The sequence below is a fragment of the Ciconia boyciana genome, chromosome 5 (assembly GCF_034638445.1).
Source record: "Ciconia boyciana chromosome 5, ASM3463844v1, whole genome shotgun sequence".
Classification (NCBI taxonomy): Eukaryota; Metazoa; Chordata; class Aves; order Ciconiiformes; family Ciconiidae; genus Ciconia; species Ciconia boyciana.
Window position 1 is genome coordinate 45,551,901 of NC_132938.1, and position 19,708 is coordinate 45,571,608.

Genomic DNA, 19,708 nt, shown 5'->3' on the forward strand with positions numbered 1-19,708 from the left:
CTCTTGCTGTTTTTCTGAAAATCAGCCTAAATCCAATTAGCATATGAATGTCTACAAAGGGTAGCCATCTTGTTTCATCTTCCCTTCCTGCCTTCTAACTTTTGCAATGAACAGGACCAGGGAAAACAAGGGAAAACAGTCCATAGTCATGGAATTAAAGGCACTGCAACAATACCAAATTCTGAAGATGCCTCATTTCTGACTGCTTAGTTTAGCAGCATCTCTTGATTTTAATCCAATAAGAAATTTCTCGCATTTATATATATATGGTGTCAATATGCCCTTCAGTGAAGTACATGGTATACCTTAAATGGCTAGCAACTTTACTTACTCCTTTTGCATAGTCATTATGGTACAAAGTTGAATATGTCACATACAATTTCTCAGTGAAGCATTGCATTATTATTAGGTTCTCAGCATCATTTGAATGTGCCTTGAATGCAATTAATATTTTGAACAAAAAGAAATACTGAAAAATAATTCTAAAATGTCCTCAGTAAACTTCTTTAACTTTTCTTTTTTACATACATCTTTCTCTAAAAATTTTCTAAATTGAACTATTCTGTTCCTGTTTGAGAACTGGGTTTTATGTAGGGAACATACAAGAAATCTGCAACAGTTTTTATATGAATTATGCAAAATCTTTCAAAAAGACTAATTTTGTTTTCACTTTAGCATTTTTTATTTTTTTCCTGAAAAGTGTTTTTTTCTTTTTGCTAATTTATTGCATTATAAGTGAACCTGCTATTTAAAGAACATCCTTTAAAGAATTTTTATGGATTTTCGTCTGATACATGCACACTGTTGGCATGAGTTTCTCTGTTTGGTACATCTGTGTGCTGAAGGTTGTAGAAACAATTTTGTGCTAGAGAAATATGTGCTGGGTAATTAAAATACTGGCATATAAAGCAAAAACTTAAGCATAAGAATGATTGTTAGAGTATTATTTCATAAAGTTCCACAGTGAGCTTTCTTTAAAGAAAACTAAATATTCTGTGATCTCCATGTGTAGGGATATGTCTGTAGGTGTATATTATACACACACACACAATTTTGTATATCTGAATCAGAAGATCATCCAATAGCTTGAATATGCTGTGTTGTCTGGCGTACACATGATTTATAGAGCAAGAGCTCCTTTGGAGCCTGGTACTCATCTTTTCCCCTAGACAAGCAAGGCCCTGTTCATAGGCAGGAATCTTAAAGCACTAAGCTGTCAAACCTACCAAAAAAAAAATTATGCAGGCTCAATTTATGACTATAAAGGGAGTCTAACTAAAAGGATTTGGTCAAATAGCTGACTTCCTTCCCTCCCCTCCGTTTCCAGATAGTCGAAAGTATTGCTCTATAATGAAGGCCATTTATCTACTAAAGGACTAGAAAGTTGAGAAAAGCTGAGTATGTAAATTCTGTAGGTGTGTCTGAGCAGCTGAAACTGCAGCTATTAACCATGATCAGTGCTGTACTACAATTTGTATATAAATCAGTATCGATTTAGCAATTTTTTAAATTATTTTTTTTTCTTTATAGTGGAGAGTGGGTTTTTTTTCATTCAACTTATTTCTAAAGTATGTAAGCAAATTTTACTCTCAGGATAAGGTCAGCCCTGTAAAGAGTCAGTCTGATGGGTGAAAATTTTGAACAGTTGTGATCATGTAAAAATAGGAAACTAGAATGGAAGTTCTCTGCCTCCGACTTGGTTTAGATACCACTCAGATAAGTCTATGCTTTGTATCCCTACCTCAGTTCTGTTTGCACAACATATTTTTCCAAACCATTTTTTGCAATATATTTTCTATAATTTGTGATAATTATGATAGATAAATACAGTACATGATAGATAAATACAGCAAAAGGCAAAGACACAAAAATTCTGATTGGCCAAGTACTCATGGCCAAGCAAGATATTACAAGTTATCTGGCCCAAGTCTTTAAAAGATATTTAAGCAGTTAGCCAACAGTCTGTTTCAATAGCTGTCAGGCACCCACATGTCTTTAAAGACTGCGATTGTGAGTTTAGGTAGCACAAATTTCTTTTAAGCTAATTTATTCTGGCTAAACAAATAATGAAGAGCTAAATTGCACCAAAGAGCATTCAAGCTAATGAAAACCATGCCTTTGGTTATTTTCTCTGGACTTTAATTCCATTTGAAGTTTGTTTTTGTTCTCATTACGTATTTCATGGTTAGAAAGCTTACCTAGCTTAGTTGTCTAAATTCTAAATAGTTTAAATGCTAAGCCTGTAAAATAAATTATGTGTAGCTTGAATTTAAATGAACAAAGAATACTAGTTTTCCTTTGGGAAATAGCTTTAATTTTAAAAGAAAATGATGTTTTTTATGTAACTCTCAGCTGGGAATGTATTTGTTAGCAAAATAGCTATTTGGTGTTTTGAAAATTTAGTTCTGCTTAAGCTGCAGGCTCAATAAGAAGTCAGCACACAGACAATTTCCATATCAGAACTAAGCCACTGATGCACCTAGGTTGGCTGGGCTGGTAAAGAAAAGACTGTAAATTGAGTTCTTTTAGAAAGTGTCTCACAAAAAACGAATGTGTGCAAGATAGATGTTGTGGGTGTTTTCTTTTCCCCTCTACTCCCAAGGGGTATAAGGCGCTGATTAGTGTACAGGCACCACTGTCAACGCTGAAAACCTGGCTTTTGTGTACCAGCTTCCCAGAGCTTCATTTTCTTGGCTGGTTTTTTTTTTGTCTCATGCTATATTTCTAGCAAAGCAGCTTTGTTCTGCTTTCCCATTATTGTAGACTCATTTTCTCATGGCTCTGGGCTACACCATGGAAGAATAGTGAAGCTGCTGTTTTTGATCCACAGATCTTTCACTTAGACATTGAAATCTCCTCCTCCCCCCCTGCTTGTAGGCTCGGCAGCCTCAGTGCTGTGCTGAGCCAGTCTTCCACAGGGTGTCTTTGCCAGGCAGCCTCCTGACGTACACCAGGTGCTGCTGTGCTACGAAGAAGGTCCGATCTTCTTCCATGACCGGGCTGGTAGGAAGACAACCTCACCGCAGGGCCCTCCCCAGCCTTTTTCCTGCCCCAGGAGTGGTGTGGCCACAGTTTTCTGCATAAAGGGGCGAGTTATTCCTCAGACGTGTTCAGCCTCCTCTTCACGCAGGTATCTGAGGGTGCCTTTCCTAAGAACTAAGTTTCTAAGCTCTAAGTTTTGTTTGCGTGACACCAGGATCTGTGCTGTCCTTGCTACTTCTCTATTTTGAAATAACATTTCTCAGGCTTCAGCTTTTTTTTTTTTTTCCCCTTACATGCCAGTTTGACTCTTAGGACATTCATTAGGGCTTGGGTGCTTTATTGTGGTTTTCTGGGGTGGGGATGGGAGGGAGTTACTCTTTGTTGAGGTGAACCTCCTTCAATTCAGGTGTTTGGTTAAGCCTCCTGCTCACCTTAGAGCTTCCTCTGCCCTCACAGAGACGCTTGCCAGTAAAGCTGTCATTGGTTTTGATGGGTAAATGTTTTCCTGATATGATCAGGAGTCTGTTTGGAAGAGGGGAAGATCGCCAAGACATTTGGACATGTGTCACAGAAGAAAACCATCAGATTGTGATGTTAGGACACTGATCATTTTATGCAAAACCACAACATGAAAAGCTCTGTATCCCATTACAAGGTAACAACCCCTACCTTAGGGTCTGCTTACAGCTCTAGTTTTTGTTTTCCCAGATAACGCAGCTATCTGCTTGAAAGGGACAGTGAAGAATGAAAAAGGGGAAGGACCATGACTTTTTAACACCTGCCTCCTAAAAAGTGTGTGCATGTGTCTATAGACTGTGCCATATGCATTACTCCAGAGTACTCAAAACTGTTCTCTAATCCTATTAACTGTGTAACTCCAAAGAGGTATCCTAGGAACTTTTTGTACTTTTCATACTGGATATTTTCAGCTTGCGGATACTGGATATTTCATACTGGATATTTTCAGCTTGGGGATACTGTATATTTTCAGCTTTATTCTGCTAACTTTAGTATTTTATTGGCATTACTGACAGACCAAGACCAATTCAGCTCTTAGAAAGAGCACTGGTATTTGTCCTAAAGGTTTTCCCATGTATAAAAGGAAAAAAAAACAGTGTTATTTCTATTGATTCACCTTCAGACCACGTAGCAAATTCAAAGAGAAATAACTAAGTGAAGAGAAATTACTAAGTAGCAGAAGGGAACAAGGAATATGTTCCTGGGCCTCAGTCCGAAAGGTCATATGCTTGGCGTCTTATTACTGTGTCAAGTCTGAAAACAAAAAAGCGGTGTAAATAAACCAGTGCCTTTGCATTGCTGGTTGGCAAGTTCCCTCACTAGCTCTTGCTGTCCTTCCTGTCAGGATCTGTCACTGTGAGGGAGATGATGAAAGTCCCCTCATCACACCATGTCGCTGCACAGGGACCCTGCGCTTTGTCCATCAGGCCTGCCTGCACCAGTGGATTAAGAGCTCAGACACGCGCTGTTGTGAACTCTGCAAGTACGACTTTATAATGGAGACCAAGCTCAAACCTCTCCGGAAGGTATGGTGCTTTTGAATTTAATTACACTCAAGCCTCAAACGGCCAGAATGGCTGTGCAAAATACAGGCACAATTAAAGAAACATCTGCCTGTCCTATGTGCTGTTGTAAAATCAGTCCCAGTGATTTTATTTCTACATTTAAGTTAGTTAATTTACAGCAGCAGAGGATTTTGAGTAAAGACTCTCTTTCACCACACATGCAATATAAATGCACAAATAATAGGGTTTTGTATTTGGAATTTTTATCCTCAGCTTTTTGTTATTGGCTGATCTGCTTATTTTTAAGCCACAAAGAAACCGTACTCATCATGTTTTTCTCCTGAATAACACAGGCCAGTCCTCCCAGTAATTTTTACATTGAGCCCGTAACTTCTGGTTGAGAATGACGCTTATACCATGTGGAGACAGCAATTGTGAAGTAACACAGTCAATCAATTTAGCTGCATCTGTTCTAACTGTTACACTTGTGGGCAAATTAATCACTTGTACGTTAAGATTAGTTAGTGGAATCTAAACTACAGGGCGACCTTGCATTCTGAAAGTCAAATGTATGTTATCTGCGCTCATCTGTTTTCCAGGATAAATCAATTTAATGGTACACGGGTTGTCAGTATAGGGAAGGTGGGGTTTGTTTTCTTTGGAATGAATCATTTCTCCTCTGATTTTTCTCTAAAAATGCTCTCATCCTTTTTGGGTTTTGTTGCATCTTTGAAGGTTAAGTCAATCTAGAACAGGGCAAGTTTTGATTTAAAATAAATTTCAGTGTGAGAGCCCTTGAAAAACACGTAGAAACTATTAGCTTATAACTAGTGTATGCATATGTAGTAGTGTTTTGATGGCAAAAGACATCTTGTTTTTGTTAGCTTTGCACAGGTAGCAGTTCAGAGAAAGGAGAGCAAATAAAAATCCTTCTCATTTCTCATCCAGAGAAATTATCTAGTGAGTCCCTGATGATAAACCACTTTTGAAGAGAGAATTGGGATTGATTTGACAAGCAAAGCTTGTGATAGGAAAGGACACAGTTCTCAAGTGCCAGGTAGATCTCGCCAGGTAGACTGGAAATTGAAACAGATATAAATAAAAACCTGATGGCTAAAAACTTAATTATATTGACTTAGTTTTTAGTAATTGCAGATAAATTTTAGCTAATGTGACAGGAAGGAGATAATTGTATAAAATCCCCTGCCTGCAGCATACCTTTCAGGGGTTTTTTCTGTATATGTGTTTCTATTTTCAACACAAATTGCTTTAACCTTCTGGCTAACAAATACACTTGCAACAGCCACTTTTCCTAAGAGAATATAGAGATATCAGTATTTTTAACAAAAGCCTCTTCCTGATTGTGTTAGATAGTAGATTGTCTTTAAAAAACTGGAAATAAAATTTATAGCATCCAAGGAGAAAAGGAGTGAAAAATGTGCATAACTGTTGATATCAAAAGTAGGCACTTTTAACTGCGTGTGTCTCATCATTGCCGCCCCCTCACCCCCCTTTTTTTATTAATTGAAAGAAGTTAATGGAATACTGACAGATTTAGAGTGGTAATGTAATTCCTGCAAGTCTGTCGCTTCTTAATTGAATGATTACCACCTTATTCATCTTATCATTGGTTCTCAGGTGAGGTTTTGATTTCCAACATAGCAAAGATGAGGCTCTTCTTTCAGACAGGATATTTTTGTTTCTGCTCAAAGCAGTACTCAAATGTAGTTTATCTGCCTGACACTAAAAGCTGGCAGCATTATCCCCTTCAAATGCATTGCTAACAAATATTTATTGGTATAATATGGACCCAGCATCTAACTACAGATCCTTTCTTATAATTTACACCCATTTCAGAACCCAAAACTTGGAAACGTTTTTCAAAGTTTCCAAAGTTTTCAAGTTAAAATCAGTTATTCTTTTTGCATTTATAGCATTCATCTGTGACACCCTTCATATGTTATATTAGACTAAATATATAGTGCCTAATAAGCATATGCAGAATCATCGCCATCGTGCACAAATTTATGAAACGCTAAACGGTTTATGAGAAGCTGTTTTGTAAACCAAGCATTTCGAGAGCTGTAGCAAAGACAAGGTAAGGGAGGAAAGAGTGATCATCAGGAGACCTGCTGGGTAAGTACAGCTGACTGGTAACTTTTCACTCAAACGTCTTTTATAAAAATCACTGAAAGTGCTGTTTTGTCAAAACCTATGTATTTTGCAAAAGTGGAAAGTTCCAATGAAACACTGTCAAATTTCTTGCAAGCTTCTACGGAGCCCAGAACCTCAGCTGTGGGGCATTCCCTCCGAGTCTGGGTTTTCAGAAGACGGCATGAAGACAGGTTACTAGAGGTCAAAATGCTGTGGGACAGGCAGCTCAGAAAGCTGAAGCTCTCCACAATCCTGTCTCCTTGTTGCAGGATCTGAAAATCACTACAGAGACTCTAGGACTTCCAGACCTTCCTGAGAGCTTTAGGTTTTGCTAAGGCTTAGCTATGTACTAGAGCCTGAGAGCCTTTAGTCTACAGCACTAAGTCCAGCCTGGCAGCAGTGAATTAAAATTTCCCAAATCTTCTAAGAATGGAAAATGAGGAATTCTCTGGTTGTAATGGCAGGTACATTATGAGCAGTGGCAGTTATATCTGAAAACGATGCAATTCTTGTCAGCTTTGCTGTATGCCAAGTGGAAACAGCAAAATTGGCAAAAAATTGATTTATTTTATTAATAAACATTGAGGAATTCTGAAAACATATTTCATTTCAGTGTTCCCTTAAGAAAAGACTGCAGATTTAGTTCCAACAGAAGAGTACCGATTCATTTCCATAAGAAACTCATTTTATTTTAAAAAAAAAAAGGAAATTTCCCCTAAAATGAAAGTTTCTGGCCAGCTCCAGAAGATGCCATTTCCATGGCCATTAGACTTGGATTTGAAGTGGCATTATGAAGTGGCATTATTTCACTAATTTTCACAAGTGAAAGGGTCACATCTCTCAACCAGTTTTGATTTTTAATCTCTACCTTAGCCATGATGTGAGATTCTGTAGTTTGGTTCTCAACTGTGCATTGCTTCATTATGATGCATGTTATCATAATACCTTTGTAACATTCCAACCGCTGGTCCCCTGAAGGGAAAAATTACAGGCCACAGAACTTAATTACAGGTATCAATACTTCTGGTTTTATAGTATCACAAAAGCAGAATTTAAATATAAAACAAACTATTCGACTCAACTGGTGAATTACTATCTTTATTCACGCCTCAGCCTTTCATGCACCCTCAATGTTTCCTAACAGTTTTTTATCAAAGTCTAGGGTTTTATGGCAAAGTCATGTTTGAATGTCATGTCATACAGCTGTTAGCACCCATAAGTGACAAAGTGCAGCATACTAAGTTAATATAAATCAAGATACCTCTATTAAATCGATAGGCTTGTGCCAATATGCAACAGTTATTTAATTACAGAATCTCTGAAAGCACCAGACATCAAATAAAACTTAGTTTAATCATTTTAGTGAGTCTTTGCTTGAAGTAATCCTTTTAAGCATTGATCAACAGGCATTGCAAGTGTTCCATATATTTGAGCAGGTCTAATTACTTGGCTAAATATAAATTTAGAGATTAAATATTAAGCATTGCTGCGTGTGTCTTTTATTTCTTGTGGTCTCTGTTATGTCTATCTATGATTATAAATAATACAGTTGCATTTGTAGCTTTACCTTTGAGCATTTGCAATCCATAATGCAGAATTTCTCATTTATAAAGTGACTTTATTTATCATGGAAGGAATTAGAAAGTGGCAAGAAGCTTGTGTGAGTTCCTTATTGAGCTCTCTCGGGTAATAGCTTCATCCTGAGAAAATCACTTCTTCTTTAAAAATTATGTAATCCTGGTAAAGTAGCACCTGCATTTCATATCTCTTTAATTTGGTGTTTGAAGCATAGTACAAACAGGAACTGAATAAAAACACTGTGAGTATGAAATGGATTAAAGTGTCAGATGAAAAGGCACTTAAAATGCAGAAATGTCTTCAAATGGAGATTTCTCCACAGTGTCTTGCTATACTTCAAAATATTTTTCATATTTAAATTTTGCTGTTCATTTAAGACGTCTGGTATCTGATGAGATGTTGTACGTTGATGCATTATCCTAACAGATTATTCTATGGAGTCGGATATGTCTATTTTCTCTCTTGATTTTGTTTTATCTTTGAAATGATTTACAAATATTGTCTTACTTACATGAGGCATAAGCAATATTGCACATTGTTACCATGTGGTTACTCTTGGTCATTACGGAAGAGCGAGTTGGTTTTTTGGTTAGGAAAGCATTATGTACCAGTTGAGGTTGATTTTTCTTTCTGATTGAAAGGGTATCTGAATTTCTCCCTTTTAAAAACAGAGGATCGGGAGTGCTCTTTTGGAACAGAGTGGTAAGTTTCTGTTAAATTAAACAGAAGCAAAGGTAGTCTTAAAATATTGATAATGAAAGAAATTTTATCTTCCTGTTTATTTTGAATGTGTACATATATCTTCTAAGTGTTTACTCCTCTTACATCCTGTATTTGTTTATATACTGATAAATAGCACTTCTAAATCTGATATGAGGTGCATCTGTCTGGGTTTTATGCCCTTGAACTCTGTGGAACTTCTCGGGTACCCAGCTGCTGTCATTAGAGGAGAAGGAAGGAATGCTGTCTCTCCGCTTGGCATCATTTATTTTATAAATAACCAGATTGTAATAAGAGTGATAAAGTGTCCATGCCAGCTTTAACTCCCATACAGGTTTCAAAGGTTTAAGTCCCAGTTGGAGATATGTGGTTCACAACTGCCCAGAGCAGGGTATTGAGGTCCTGGAGAGAAGTTATAGAACTGGCTAACTCAAATTTCCATACGAAGCCAAACCCAGTTCAAGCATATCAGTGCCCCTTTGTGGTCGGATTAGTGACTAAGCGGTTAAATCAGTTTGGGGAAGATTTCAGCTGCTTGGTATGATGCTGATTTAACTATTGGATCAAAGGCAAATATTTAGTTTTACTATAGTAGGTTAAAGATACTCTGTTTGCAACGAGACCATTGGATCAGTAGGAGCTGTGTAACCAGTTAAGATGTGGGGTTTGAGCCAACAGACAACTTGTGGGTAATGCCCAGCTGTAAGGCAGAGAAATCAGCAATTCCACAGGCTCCTTAAAAAAAAAGTGAATCGCCTATGGAAGCAACAGAAGAAAATCAGAATGCTGCTTTGAGAGCTATGATAGACAAAAGGAAAGTCTAAAGTGAATGTTTAAGTACCATTTCTCTCCCAGACTTAATGTTTCACTCCGGGGCAGGGACACATCTGCTTCTGCTCCCCCATTGGAGTTAAAACTGCATAGGGTGCCTTTTTTTACAAAACAGTCATCACCTGCACTACTCTAAATCCAGTTGTTAGAGCTCTTAGCTAATGTGTGAGAGAGACAGATTCAGCTCCCTTCTCTGTGCTCAACGTAGTCCTATCAAAAGAGTAAATCTTGAAAAATATGACTGCCTGGAGGAATTCATTCATAACTGGATGCTTTGTGGATAAATCTTTTTTTGATAAAATCTGGTAGCATGCATGATAAATTCAGTGACAGCAAAATATGTTAAGGGTGTTGATTTGGTTTTGGTTCAATGCTAGCTGGATAATTCGTATTTACATTCCTTATTTAAGAATATGGTGATTACTGACAGAAGTGATATAGCCTGCAGAGACGTCTTTGTGAAATCCTGCTATGAAGTCGAAAGTGGTCACCAGTAGAAACCAGTTCTCCCGCCAGAGCAGACTCTCAGAACCAGGAGTGACCTGCAGAGTCTCCCAGGAAAAAAAAGAAACTTTGAGCACTCATCACTGTATCGCTTGCTGTTTACTTCTTATTGCCCTGTGCTGTGAAGTATGAACCATCTGGCTTTTTCATCAGTTTTCTAATAAGGCTCATGATAAGAAGCGACAGCTAATATTGCATAGGTCAGGTAACATTGACTTGCTGTGGGATTAGTTCCCTTTTAACCCGATTTGGTGAATACTTTGCAGTCCTTAACATAGGAGAAGATCCTACATTTCCTTTTGATTTCTGGTACAGCGGCACGGCGTTGTCAAGGCAACCTGCTCCGGTGTTTTCTTTCTTCCAGTAAACTGTCTCAAAACATCGCTAGCCTCATATCACTGCTTGTAATATGTGGGGTCAGACACTTCACCAGTATGCACAAAGGCACAAAGCTATTACTTTCTTATTGGCTATCATGTCATTATAGTGAATAACTTTGTGCTCAAGGGAGAATGTCTATATTAAAGCTTTTAAAGTAAAAATAATTCTATAGCATTTATATCCTATTGTGATGCCTCGAGGATGCAAGGGACTACTTTGTTCAGACAGTTGTGTTCCTAATTTTTGAGAGAGAGTAATAGAGCATTACTGCTAATTTATCTATATATAGATAGCATGCTGTGGTTTGCAGAGTAATGTTGTCTTTCTTGCATTTTGTGCCATAACAAGAAGAATAGATTTTAGCTTTCTTGTAGTGGTAGAATTTGGGTTAGCTTTCCATCTCCATATTTCTTTCTCTTCCATTCAACACAGCTTTTATTCACACAGCTGTTCCAGTTCCCATGGACTTCTGACAAGAAACTCTGACCTCTTGTGCCTCACACCTTGAAACCATCATAACACCCTTAGGCTTGCAAAAAGCCATCTCACTATGATACTTTGCTGGGATGCCCTCACATGCAGCATCCTCCCTGGAGGCGGAACAAGATGTTTTTCTTGTCATTGCTTTGAACTTGCATTCTTTTAAGAAGCAAACAAAAAATCTTATACTAGAAAATGAAACGAAAACTGTTTCCTCTTCTAATTATCTGCTTGTAACCAAATTTGCTACTTCTGCTGCTCGGTAGCATTTACAAAAGCAAAGGGGATTCAGGAGATTGTCCAGCGCTGGGTATTAGTGGTGTTATCTGCTATCACACAGAATCATGAACATGACCTCTGGGAGGTACAAATCCTTCTGTACTTTCTGAGGCTGAAATAAACAGTTTGGTCTGAGCTGTTTTACAGATGCAACTTGCATCAAAAGGTTTCACTTCCATTTTATGTAGAGGGTCCTACCACATCCTGCAGTTCATCAGCCTCTCACTTATTTTTTAAGAACTTGGGGTCTCCTTTTCAGTTTTATTTCAGCCCTTTCAGTGTTCCATTTTACAGCTTGGCCTCATCAATAGTTATAACAGAGGAGGGACTGGGTAGCTGAAGCATTGAAAATAATTAAGAGAATCTCTTGATACTGGCTTTACAACTAAAGAAAATGTAAATTGAATGGTGCCCTGACACAAAATGTATAGCTAGTAATATAAAATATAAAGCATAATCAACCCAAGCATTGACCTAAACCAGTCATTGTTATTCATGGACTTTTGTAAAAATGCCATTTTTCCTGTCTAATTTTGAAGCTAGGGATTTTACCAGCTCTAATGGGAGTGGGCTGCTATTCATGGTCTGATTAACATATGTATTAATCTCTCACATAACTAAGACATACAATTTTACAGTGGTTATTTGTCTCAAGTTTATTTTGCCTAGGACCTATTGATGTGAGAATGATCTGAACTGAGTTTTAGTTCACAGGCTGATGCTTGCTTGTTGGTGGAAAGCATGCAAAAAAGGGCTTCTCTTGAATATAGTGATGTTCTCTTGACCATAGCAATACGATACTTGATCTAAATTATTATCAAATGGGATAATTATCAGTTTATTCAGTATATTTTATGTTTTTTAGTGTTAATTTAATTTTATTCCTCTAGCATTTTATTAAAATTACTTTGAAAAAAAGAAACTTTTCCTCCAGGAATTATTCAGATCTTTATTCATCTGCTCCAATTTGTATGTGGCAAAATTGGAATGTATGGCGTTTGTTGGAGGTCTTTCAGAATGAATAGCTTCCCTCAGCTCTTTGCCAGAGCACTAGGCTGTAGTTTTGTGTTAATTACTGTAGTCTTTCCTCAGCACAAATTTCCTCCATTTCATTTTTATTTAATTGGATCAAAAGAGCCTGTCTTGTGGGAAAATTAAAAGACAGAGAAGGTAACTGTAGCTCTTCATTGGGAAATCACTATTCTTGCTAAAGTCATATTTATAGATAATGAAGCACATCAGCTGCTCCTTTTTTTAATCTTGGTTACATGGCAATTCAGACATATGCTTATGTACTGTATAGATAGTTGCAAAAAATGAGATAAGTCTAGATATGTTAAAACAACAATGTATTTAAAAATACAAGGGCTTTGGTATACAAGGACATTTAAACCAAGCCACGTCTTTGTAATGATTCAGACTGATTCAGTTAAGTGAAGCTCAGAAGACGAGTTACATTTTCTATGCAATGTGGGTCAGTTGCTCTTACAACTTCAGGAAGAAAATAATGACCATATAAAAGGAATTAGTGTTCAGGTTCACTTGTACTATTAATTTAGTGGGTGATGGGGGTGTGGTGGAGAATTGGTAAAAGCATCTTTGATCTATAAAAGTGAAGGATAGAAAATGAGATAAAAAGACACGCAAGATGTTCTTGAGGTTCATCCAACAGTACCAAATGGCTGCTCTTCATTCAGTGACTTTCAGATACGGCTGCTTTCCATTTCCAGACAACTGTACTCCTTTTCTCACAAGACTCCTTAGCATGCAAAGGTACCTTTGTACCCTTCCTTCTTCCACTTGCTGCTCTACTTCATTCCTGGTACAACACGTGATGCTGAAGGGCCTTGGGCTGTAGCGATGTAACACACACTTCTGTAGGACAGGTTGCACTGCCAGTTCTCCAGGTAAATGGCTTTAGGTTTTTATTCTGTAAGATAAAAATTAGAACTCTGAGGAATTTTACATATTGGAAAGAGTGTTTAAATTACTAATGTATCAAATGGGAGAATCAAGGACATGATCAGCAAACAAAAAAGACCAGGCACATTTAGTACAAGGCAGTAATGAGAATTTTCATGCTTGCACTGATCTAAGAGAAGGCAAACTTCTGTGAAAAATATTTTCTAGGTGGAAGGTAGAATAACTAATATTCTGTTGTAACTCCTGGAGAAGACTCTGTACATCATTTATAACTACAGCTAAATAAACAGGAAGTATATTTGTTGATTTAGCTTTTCAGGTGTCACCAGTTTTATTTCGTCAGCTCTAATTTCAAAACACGTGTTTCAAGATACTTCTCAGCAGGCTAGACAATTTGATATCGAGGAAATTAAGCAGTGTGATGAGTACTGAAGAGAAGGTGACTCAGGTAAAGAGTCTCTAGCAAAACTGTGATCATACATTATAACTATGTCTTAGGTGCCTAAGGGAACAGATCTTCAGAGAAATTTCACTTTTGGACAGGACTAAAGAAAGCAGAGAGGCGTACAAGACTATGTAACAGGATGTTGATCTCCAGCATGTTGCTATATCCACCTTTCTAATTTCTCTCCTATTTCTACCATGCTATCCTAGCCTTCTGTCCACATCCATCATGCTATTTAAGACTAAAATGCACTCAGATGTGCAAAAGGAGCCCATGCTACTTGGTCTTCGAAGACTTCAAAGACAGAGACTCTGGCACAGAGTGTTGGGAGATGGTTTGTTATGGCTGCTGTAGTGGAGGAAGGACTCGTGGTTGCTTTGACCCCAGCACAATCCATCTCAAGTCCAGCATTGAGCATGTCTCATGGCCGCTCTTGTATTGCCCATAGAGTACATGCAGCAAAATGCAGCACCCCCACCTGTTTTGGTTGGAAAACGAAATCTCAGCTTAACTGGTCTTGCAGCAAAATTATGATCTGTGCTTTGTGGTATGTTAGATTGATTGATTTTTTTTTTTTTTTTTTTTTTGTGTCTAAGTTATTGCTGTTTGAGAGCTGGACTGTGATTTAAAGGCATTTGCTACTTAGTGACTGGAGGAAAATGTCATGCCTTCAATTAGGTGTGCTTCTTTTTTGGTAAGGCAGAGTAGACAGAGGCGGGAGATGACTAGCTGAAAAGAGAATAAAAGTGACACACAAACTAGATCCTTTCAATAGATCGAATGACTGTAGAAATACTGTAGGGAGAGCAGGTAACAGTAGCATCTGCTTCTGTTCTTGATTGTGATAAAAGTTAGCGGAGACATAGATTCTACCCCTTTTTTCCTTGCTTCTTTATGGGTTGCCCACATGTAGCTTGTTTATTGATTTTTCAGTAATAAAGGCATATGCCCAGGCACCTAAAATAAATCTTTTCTAGAGTTCTAGGTGTGTGCCTCTTGTTCTTAGTACCAGACATTCCCCATAGTTTTGCACAATGGTGATAGTTCACTCCTGACCAGTGGTTTAATGTTTCACCTGCAGTTTATCTGTCAGGATTATCTTTTTAAATAAGGTAGCTAAAGCGTACTGTGCTAGGAGATAATGATCCTTTTCTTAAATAGCTTACAAGGCAAGAAAAGAAACAGCAATTGTAAAAGAGAAGCTCATGATAGTACCGAAGGCTGATCATGTAGACCTCTATTGAACAAAGAATTGGTTAATGTTGTTTCAGCATTCGGAGAGGATGCTTGGAAAGTAAACACTTTGTAGAGTACTTTTGCATTCTATATAGTGATGTAAAATAATTTCTAGCAGATGGGAGCTAGGAAGAAGCTCCCAATATGGAGAGCTTATGCTATAATTACTTGCCATGGGGTTTCTTGCACGTTTTTCTGAAGCATCTGGTGTTGGCCTGTGTCCGAGACAGAGCATTGGATGAGAGGGACATGAGGTCTGGCTATTCCTGTATTTCCAAAGCATAGCATTTTTTTCTTTAGTCTGTGTTGGGTTGATTAGGATGCAGGTACTGAAGTTCTTCTAGTTGGCAAATGACAAGTATTCTCAATAGTACTTCCAGATTGCAAAAACAGCTACTTCATTTTAGAAATTATCTTCTCAAATTGCTTAATACACCTATTTTACACTTTTTAAGGGTCTGCTAATTGATGACATACACAGCTAAAAATTGCATAAGTTTGTGAAGAGTGCATACTGATTATATCACTCAAGTCCAGCTCTTTTACCTGTCACTTAGAAAACAAATATAGCACTGCCTTGATTTTGATAAAACTGAATTATTAGTTATTTGCAGATGATAATCTTAAGGTGTTTATCAAAGTGAGATTTTTCATTATGTAGTTCTTTTATTACTCTAGGCATGCATATCACACATAAAAGTGAATTAAAGTGTGTTTGTCTTCAGAAATTCACCCATTTCTGGTTCAGTTTTAAACTTTTAATAGCTGTTTCAAATACACCACAGACATTCATTTGAATTCCAACCAGGTTTGCTTAGTATCACCTAGGGACAGAAATAGATTTTAGGTAAACTTCAGACAGGTTTGCCAGAGAAGGATTTGTACCAGCTCATCTAATGAGCTAACTAGATCAAGGTAAGGTTGTGCATAGATATGGCTGTGTGAAGCACCATATGACATGGGATTTTTAAAATTTATTTTATTTTTGTGTTCAGTGGCTAATGCAGCGGGGGTCTAATTCTGGTCTTCTATTCTTGATCCTTACAAGAGTTTCTTCTCTGGGATGTATCTTTTGACAAAAGGCAATGACAAATATGTTTTCTGTGAACCTGCTCAACTATTCCTCTCTGAATGTGCTCTGGATGTGTTTGGGGAAAAGAACACAAGAGGAGGTGTTTTCATGGCCCAAACCCTTCCCTTTTCAGCCATCAGACCTGGTACATTGTGTTGGACTGTATGAGGGGCACTTCTCATCTTGGAGCAGAATGCAGTGCGGCACGCCTTGTCCTCCTTTAAGATGCAGTCCCTCAGGCGCAGGCTGCAACCACATGTTGTTTAGATGCCACAGAGTGGCCCCAAATGCTTTTATTCAAATTACAAGGTTTGAAGTCTCATCTCTCATCAGCACTTCAAATCTGCACGAGGCTATTTTGTTCTCCCCATGTGTGTGGAGCCCTGTTGTCCTTTATTACTATTATTTCTTCCTCCTCCACCGACTGCACAAATTCCATTCCTGCAAACTACCGTTGCAGCTGCTTTCTGCCAGCTGGTAGGTTGATAGTAGGGAACAGTTTACTGTGGAGCCTGAGCCAATTAGTACTGCAACAAGTGACCAGAAAACCCTCCCTAAACCACAGAAAATAAATAACTCTGAGCTACATGTTCAGACTACTAACATATCGGCTCACCTCATCATACACTGCTCCAGTTCTTAAGAGCTGTTTTCAAAAGTGCTGGCTAGATCCTTCAGGCCTGGTTTGAGAGAAGACAGACGTTTTTCTGTGTATTCCTAGTCTGTGCGCAGAGTGCAGTTTCTACAACAGCCCCTAGTAAATAATTTTAGCCTTCATTTTGCAAGCATGATTATTTCAAGATAGACGTTGGCTCAAAGTCTTTCTTTGGATTGTGGAAAGAATTCAGAAAATGCTGCACGGTGACTGTAGCTCTGGGTGAGAGCAGAAGGAAGTCCTTCTAGCTGTGGGTGCTGTTTATGTTACATTCGGTGTCATTATTTTGCTAAATGATGGATAGGGAGAAAAATGTCAGAACGGGAAAAATATTTAATATTAGCAATGTCATGCCCATACCAGATTCCCCTGTCAGGCCTCCTTATATGCCATTTTTAAAAATAGGGTTGCTGAAAATACCCAGGAGTTAAAAGCCGAAGCATTCATAGCATGTTGCAAAGCAGCCCGTTAACTTCACCTTCATTTTGGGCTCCTCGGTGACGAGCCCCTGCAGGAGAGAGCCCTGCAGTTGTAAAGGTGTGACTCTGCAAACCTGCGGGAGATGTGGAGTTGCTTCAGGAAATCTATGTAGACAAAATTTTGTGGCCAATATGACAGAAGATTACCGCTAGCAGGAGGCAACATGTGGACACGAAATGGCAGATGGAGGCAGGCAGGCAGTAAATCTATAGTCCGAAGGTGGGGAAAAGGAACACAAGCAGCAAAGTTTGCAGAGTGCAATTCTGTGGTGTGGTAACAGCTTTTGTGGGAGCAGTGCAAAGCTTTTGGTTCTGCATTGGGCCATCATGAAACTCCTTTGCAGAAAGCTTAGTGTATGGGAGGGAATTAAAATTGCAGATTTACTTCTGTCTATAAGAAGAGAGGCTGCATTGAGATCTCTAGGATATGAAGCAGCATCCCCACATCCGCAGACAATCTGTCTTCAGAGGATATTTAAAAATATCCATATTTATTTCTTGCATATTGATTAACCAAGCTTTTATTAGAAGTGACATGCAGGGAAGTAAATTTTGGTCCTTTAAAATAAGTATTGGGGATTTTCTCGGACTGTGTTACAGGAAAGGGAAGTGGTTGGCTACATAAGATTTAGATGTTCCCTGTGAGTAGGCTATTCCTTTTTTTCCTTTTTCTTTTTTTTTCTTTCCCCAGAAGACTCATGACTACATTTTGTAATTGCAAGAGCGGGTTATGAAATCAGTAACTGTTCCTTTTAAGTTTCAGAGCAAGACAGTCTTTAAGACACAAAGCCAAAACATGAGGTGGAAACCTAGAACAGGGTACAGTTTTACAGCTGCCACTTTCAAGATTATTACAAACTTCTCTGGCAGCAAAGCACAGGAATGCAGGCTGAGGTGCTCGTCCTGCTTCAGCAGTAGCTGTAAGTAGTAGTTGGGGTGGGAGGAGTGTATCTATCTGATCACACTTACAATCCGGCTTCTTTCCTTCGACAGCTCATTCTGGCTTCTTGGTAGGACCCTCTGAAGCAGGTAGACAGTCTCCTACCACCCTCCAGTGGTTTGCAGAGCACAGCGCAAGTGTAATGTTCAGAAAGCTTATTCAGAAAACAAAACGGGGGCTGGGGATATGTCAAGCTTTCTTCCCGAGATACATATTGTTGCATTGTGGATTTGTTCGGTGACTTGTGTAAAAGGTCGTGTGGTTGTTAGATGTTACGAAGTGTTTGAGCACACCTGTTCTGTGGAGCATAATGATATTCATGCACTTGCTTGCATTTGCAGGACATTAAACCATCTGCATCTGTGAGGATTTCCAGTCTGTGTTGGTATCGCTGCCAGGATTAAGGAATCTGTGGGTGGTGACAATTGGATGTACAACAGTGAAGGGGTGCTTCGGAGGAGGCTGGGCAAAAACAACAGTGCTTGTCTATCAATTTAGTGACTCAATAATTTGCAAAGCATTGTAAATGTCTCCTCTGGCTGTTACAGTCTTCCATTTCTTTCTCTACTTCCAGTCTCTAGAGCACCTTAGGAGTAATAACATATAAGTTTCCAAGGAAAATTGCACCTGGGCACTTACTTTTGTGTTATTTTTCTGGATTTGGTGGCATCTGATATTCTATCTATGGCACGTCACGGTGTCATCAACCTGATGGTTGTACATTTTTCTAGATCACGGATGAAGATAATAAAATGTGATGCGATTTATTTTTATCTTGCCATCATGAATGTAGAGAGCCATGAGAACTGCAGAAGCTTCAAAATACAGCAGGGTTGAATTTATCAGTGGTTAAGGAGCCCTTAAGGTGACATGGTAGCACCTGCCAAACTTACCCACCCAACTTTAGGCTAGATCGAGTCCTGGACTATAAAGCACAAGTAAAAGGGGCTGATGCTGTCACTGCTCAATATATTGTTGTGTCATAGCCTTTGCTATGGATTTTCAAGCAATTTTTATTTCACTTAACTGTGCTTTTGTCCAAGCAAGTCTGTGCTAACATTAACAGTTAAATTTTCAATTTAAGCCTATTGCAAAAAAATCCTAAAATAGTGAATTGCACTTTTCTGCTCCAGGGCAACTGAAATTGCTGGCTTATCTACTAACATCACTCATCTAGTAGAGAGTGACAGTAGTCACATAGTACTCTCTGTTCAGCCAAGCTAAAATATGTGAGTAGATCAGGAAAACTACCTCAGCTATCACAGGGATTGCCAGGAGTAGAGCACAAAGTTTAATTGAATTTCCCCTTCTGAGCTCAGCCCATCACGACTGGAGTTGAGAGGAGAACTGGGACTGCAGCTGGGGCAGGGCAAAACAGAAGCACGGCTCTGGGAGACACTAAGAGCTGTAAAATGCTCCCACGTACTCGGATCCCCCACCATCTGCCCGTGTGAGCAGGAGTCTCTCCTTGGTCCTTGGTCCTTTCTTGTGTCCCAACAGGGAGTATGAGGTGCTCTGCACAGTCT

At 38.6% G+C, this 19,708-nt stretch overlaps 1 protein-coding gene across 1 annotated transcript in view; it reads left to right on the forward strand.

Annotated features, from left to right (window-relative positions):
- Positions 1 to 19,708, forward strand: part of MARCHF1 (membrane associated ring-CH-type finger 1) — a 172,895-nt gene that overhangs the window by 145,961 nt on the left and 7,226 nt on the right. Inside the window, exon 6 of the mRNA XM_072862607.1 lies at positions 4,346 to 4,526. Coding sequence (XP_072718708.1) covers positions 4,346 to 4,526 — 181 coding nt within the window. The remainder of the gene's footprint in view (positions 1 to 4,345; positions 4,527 to 19,708) is intronic.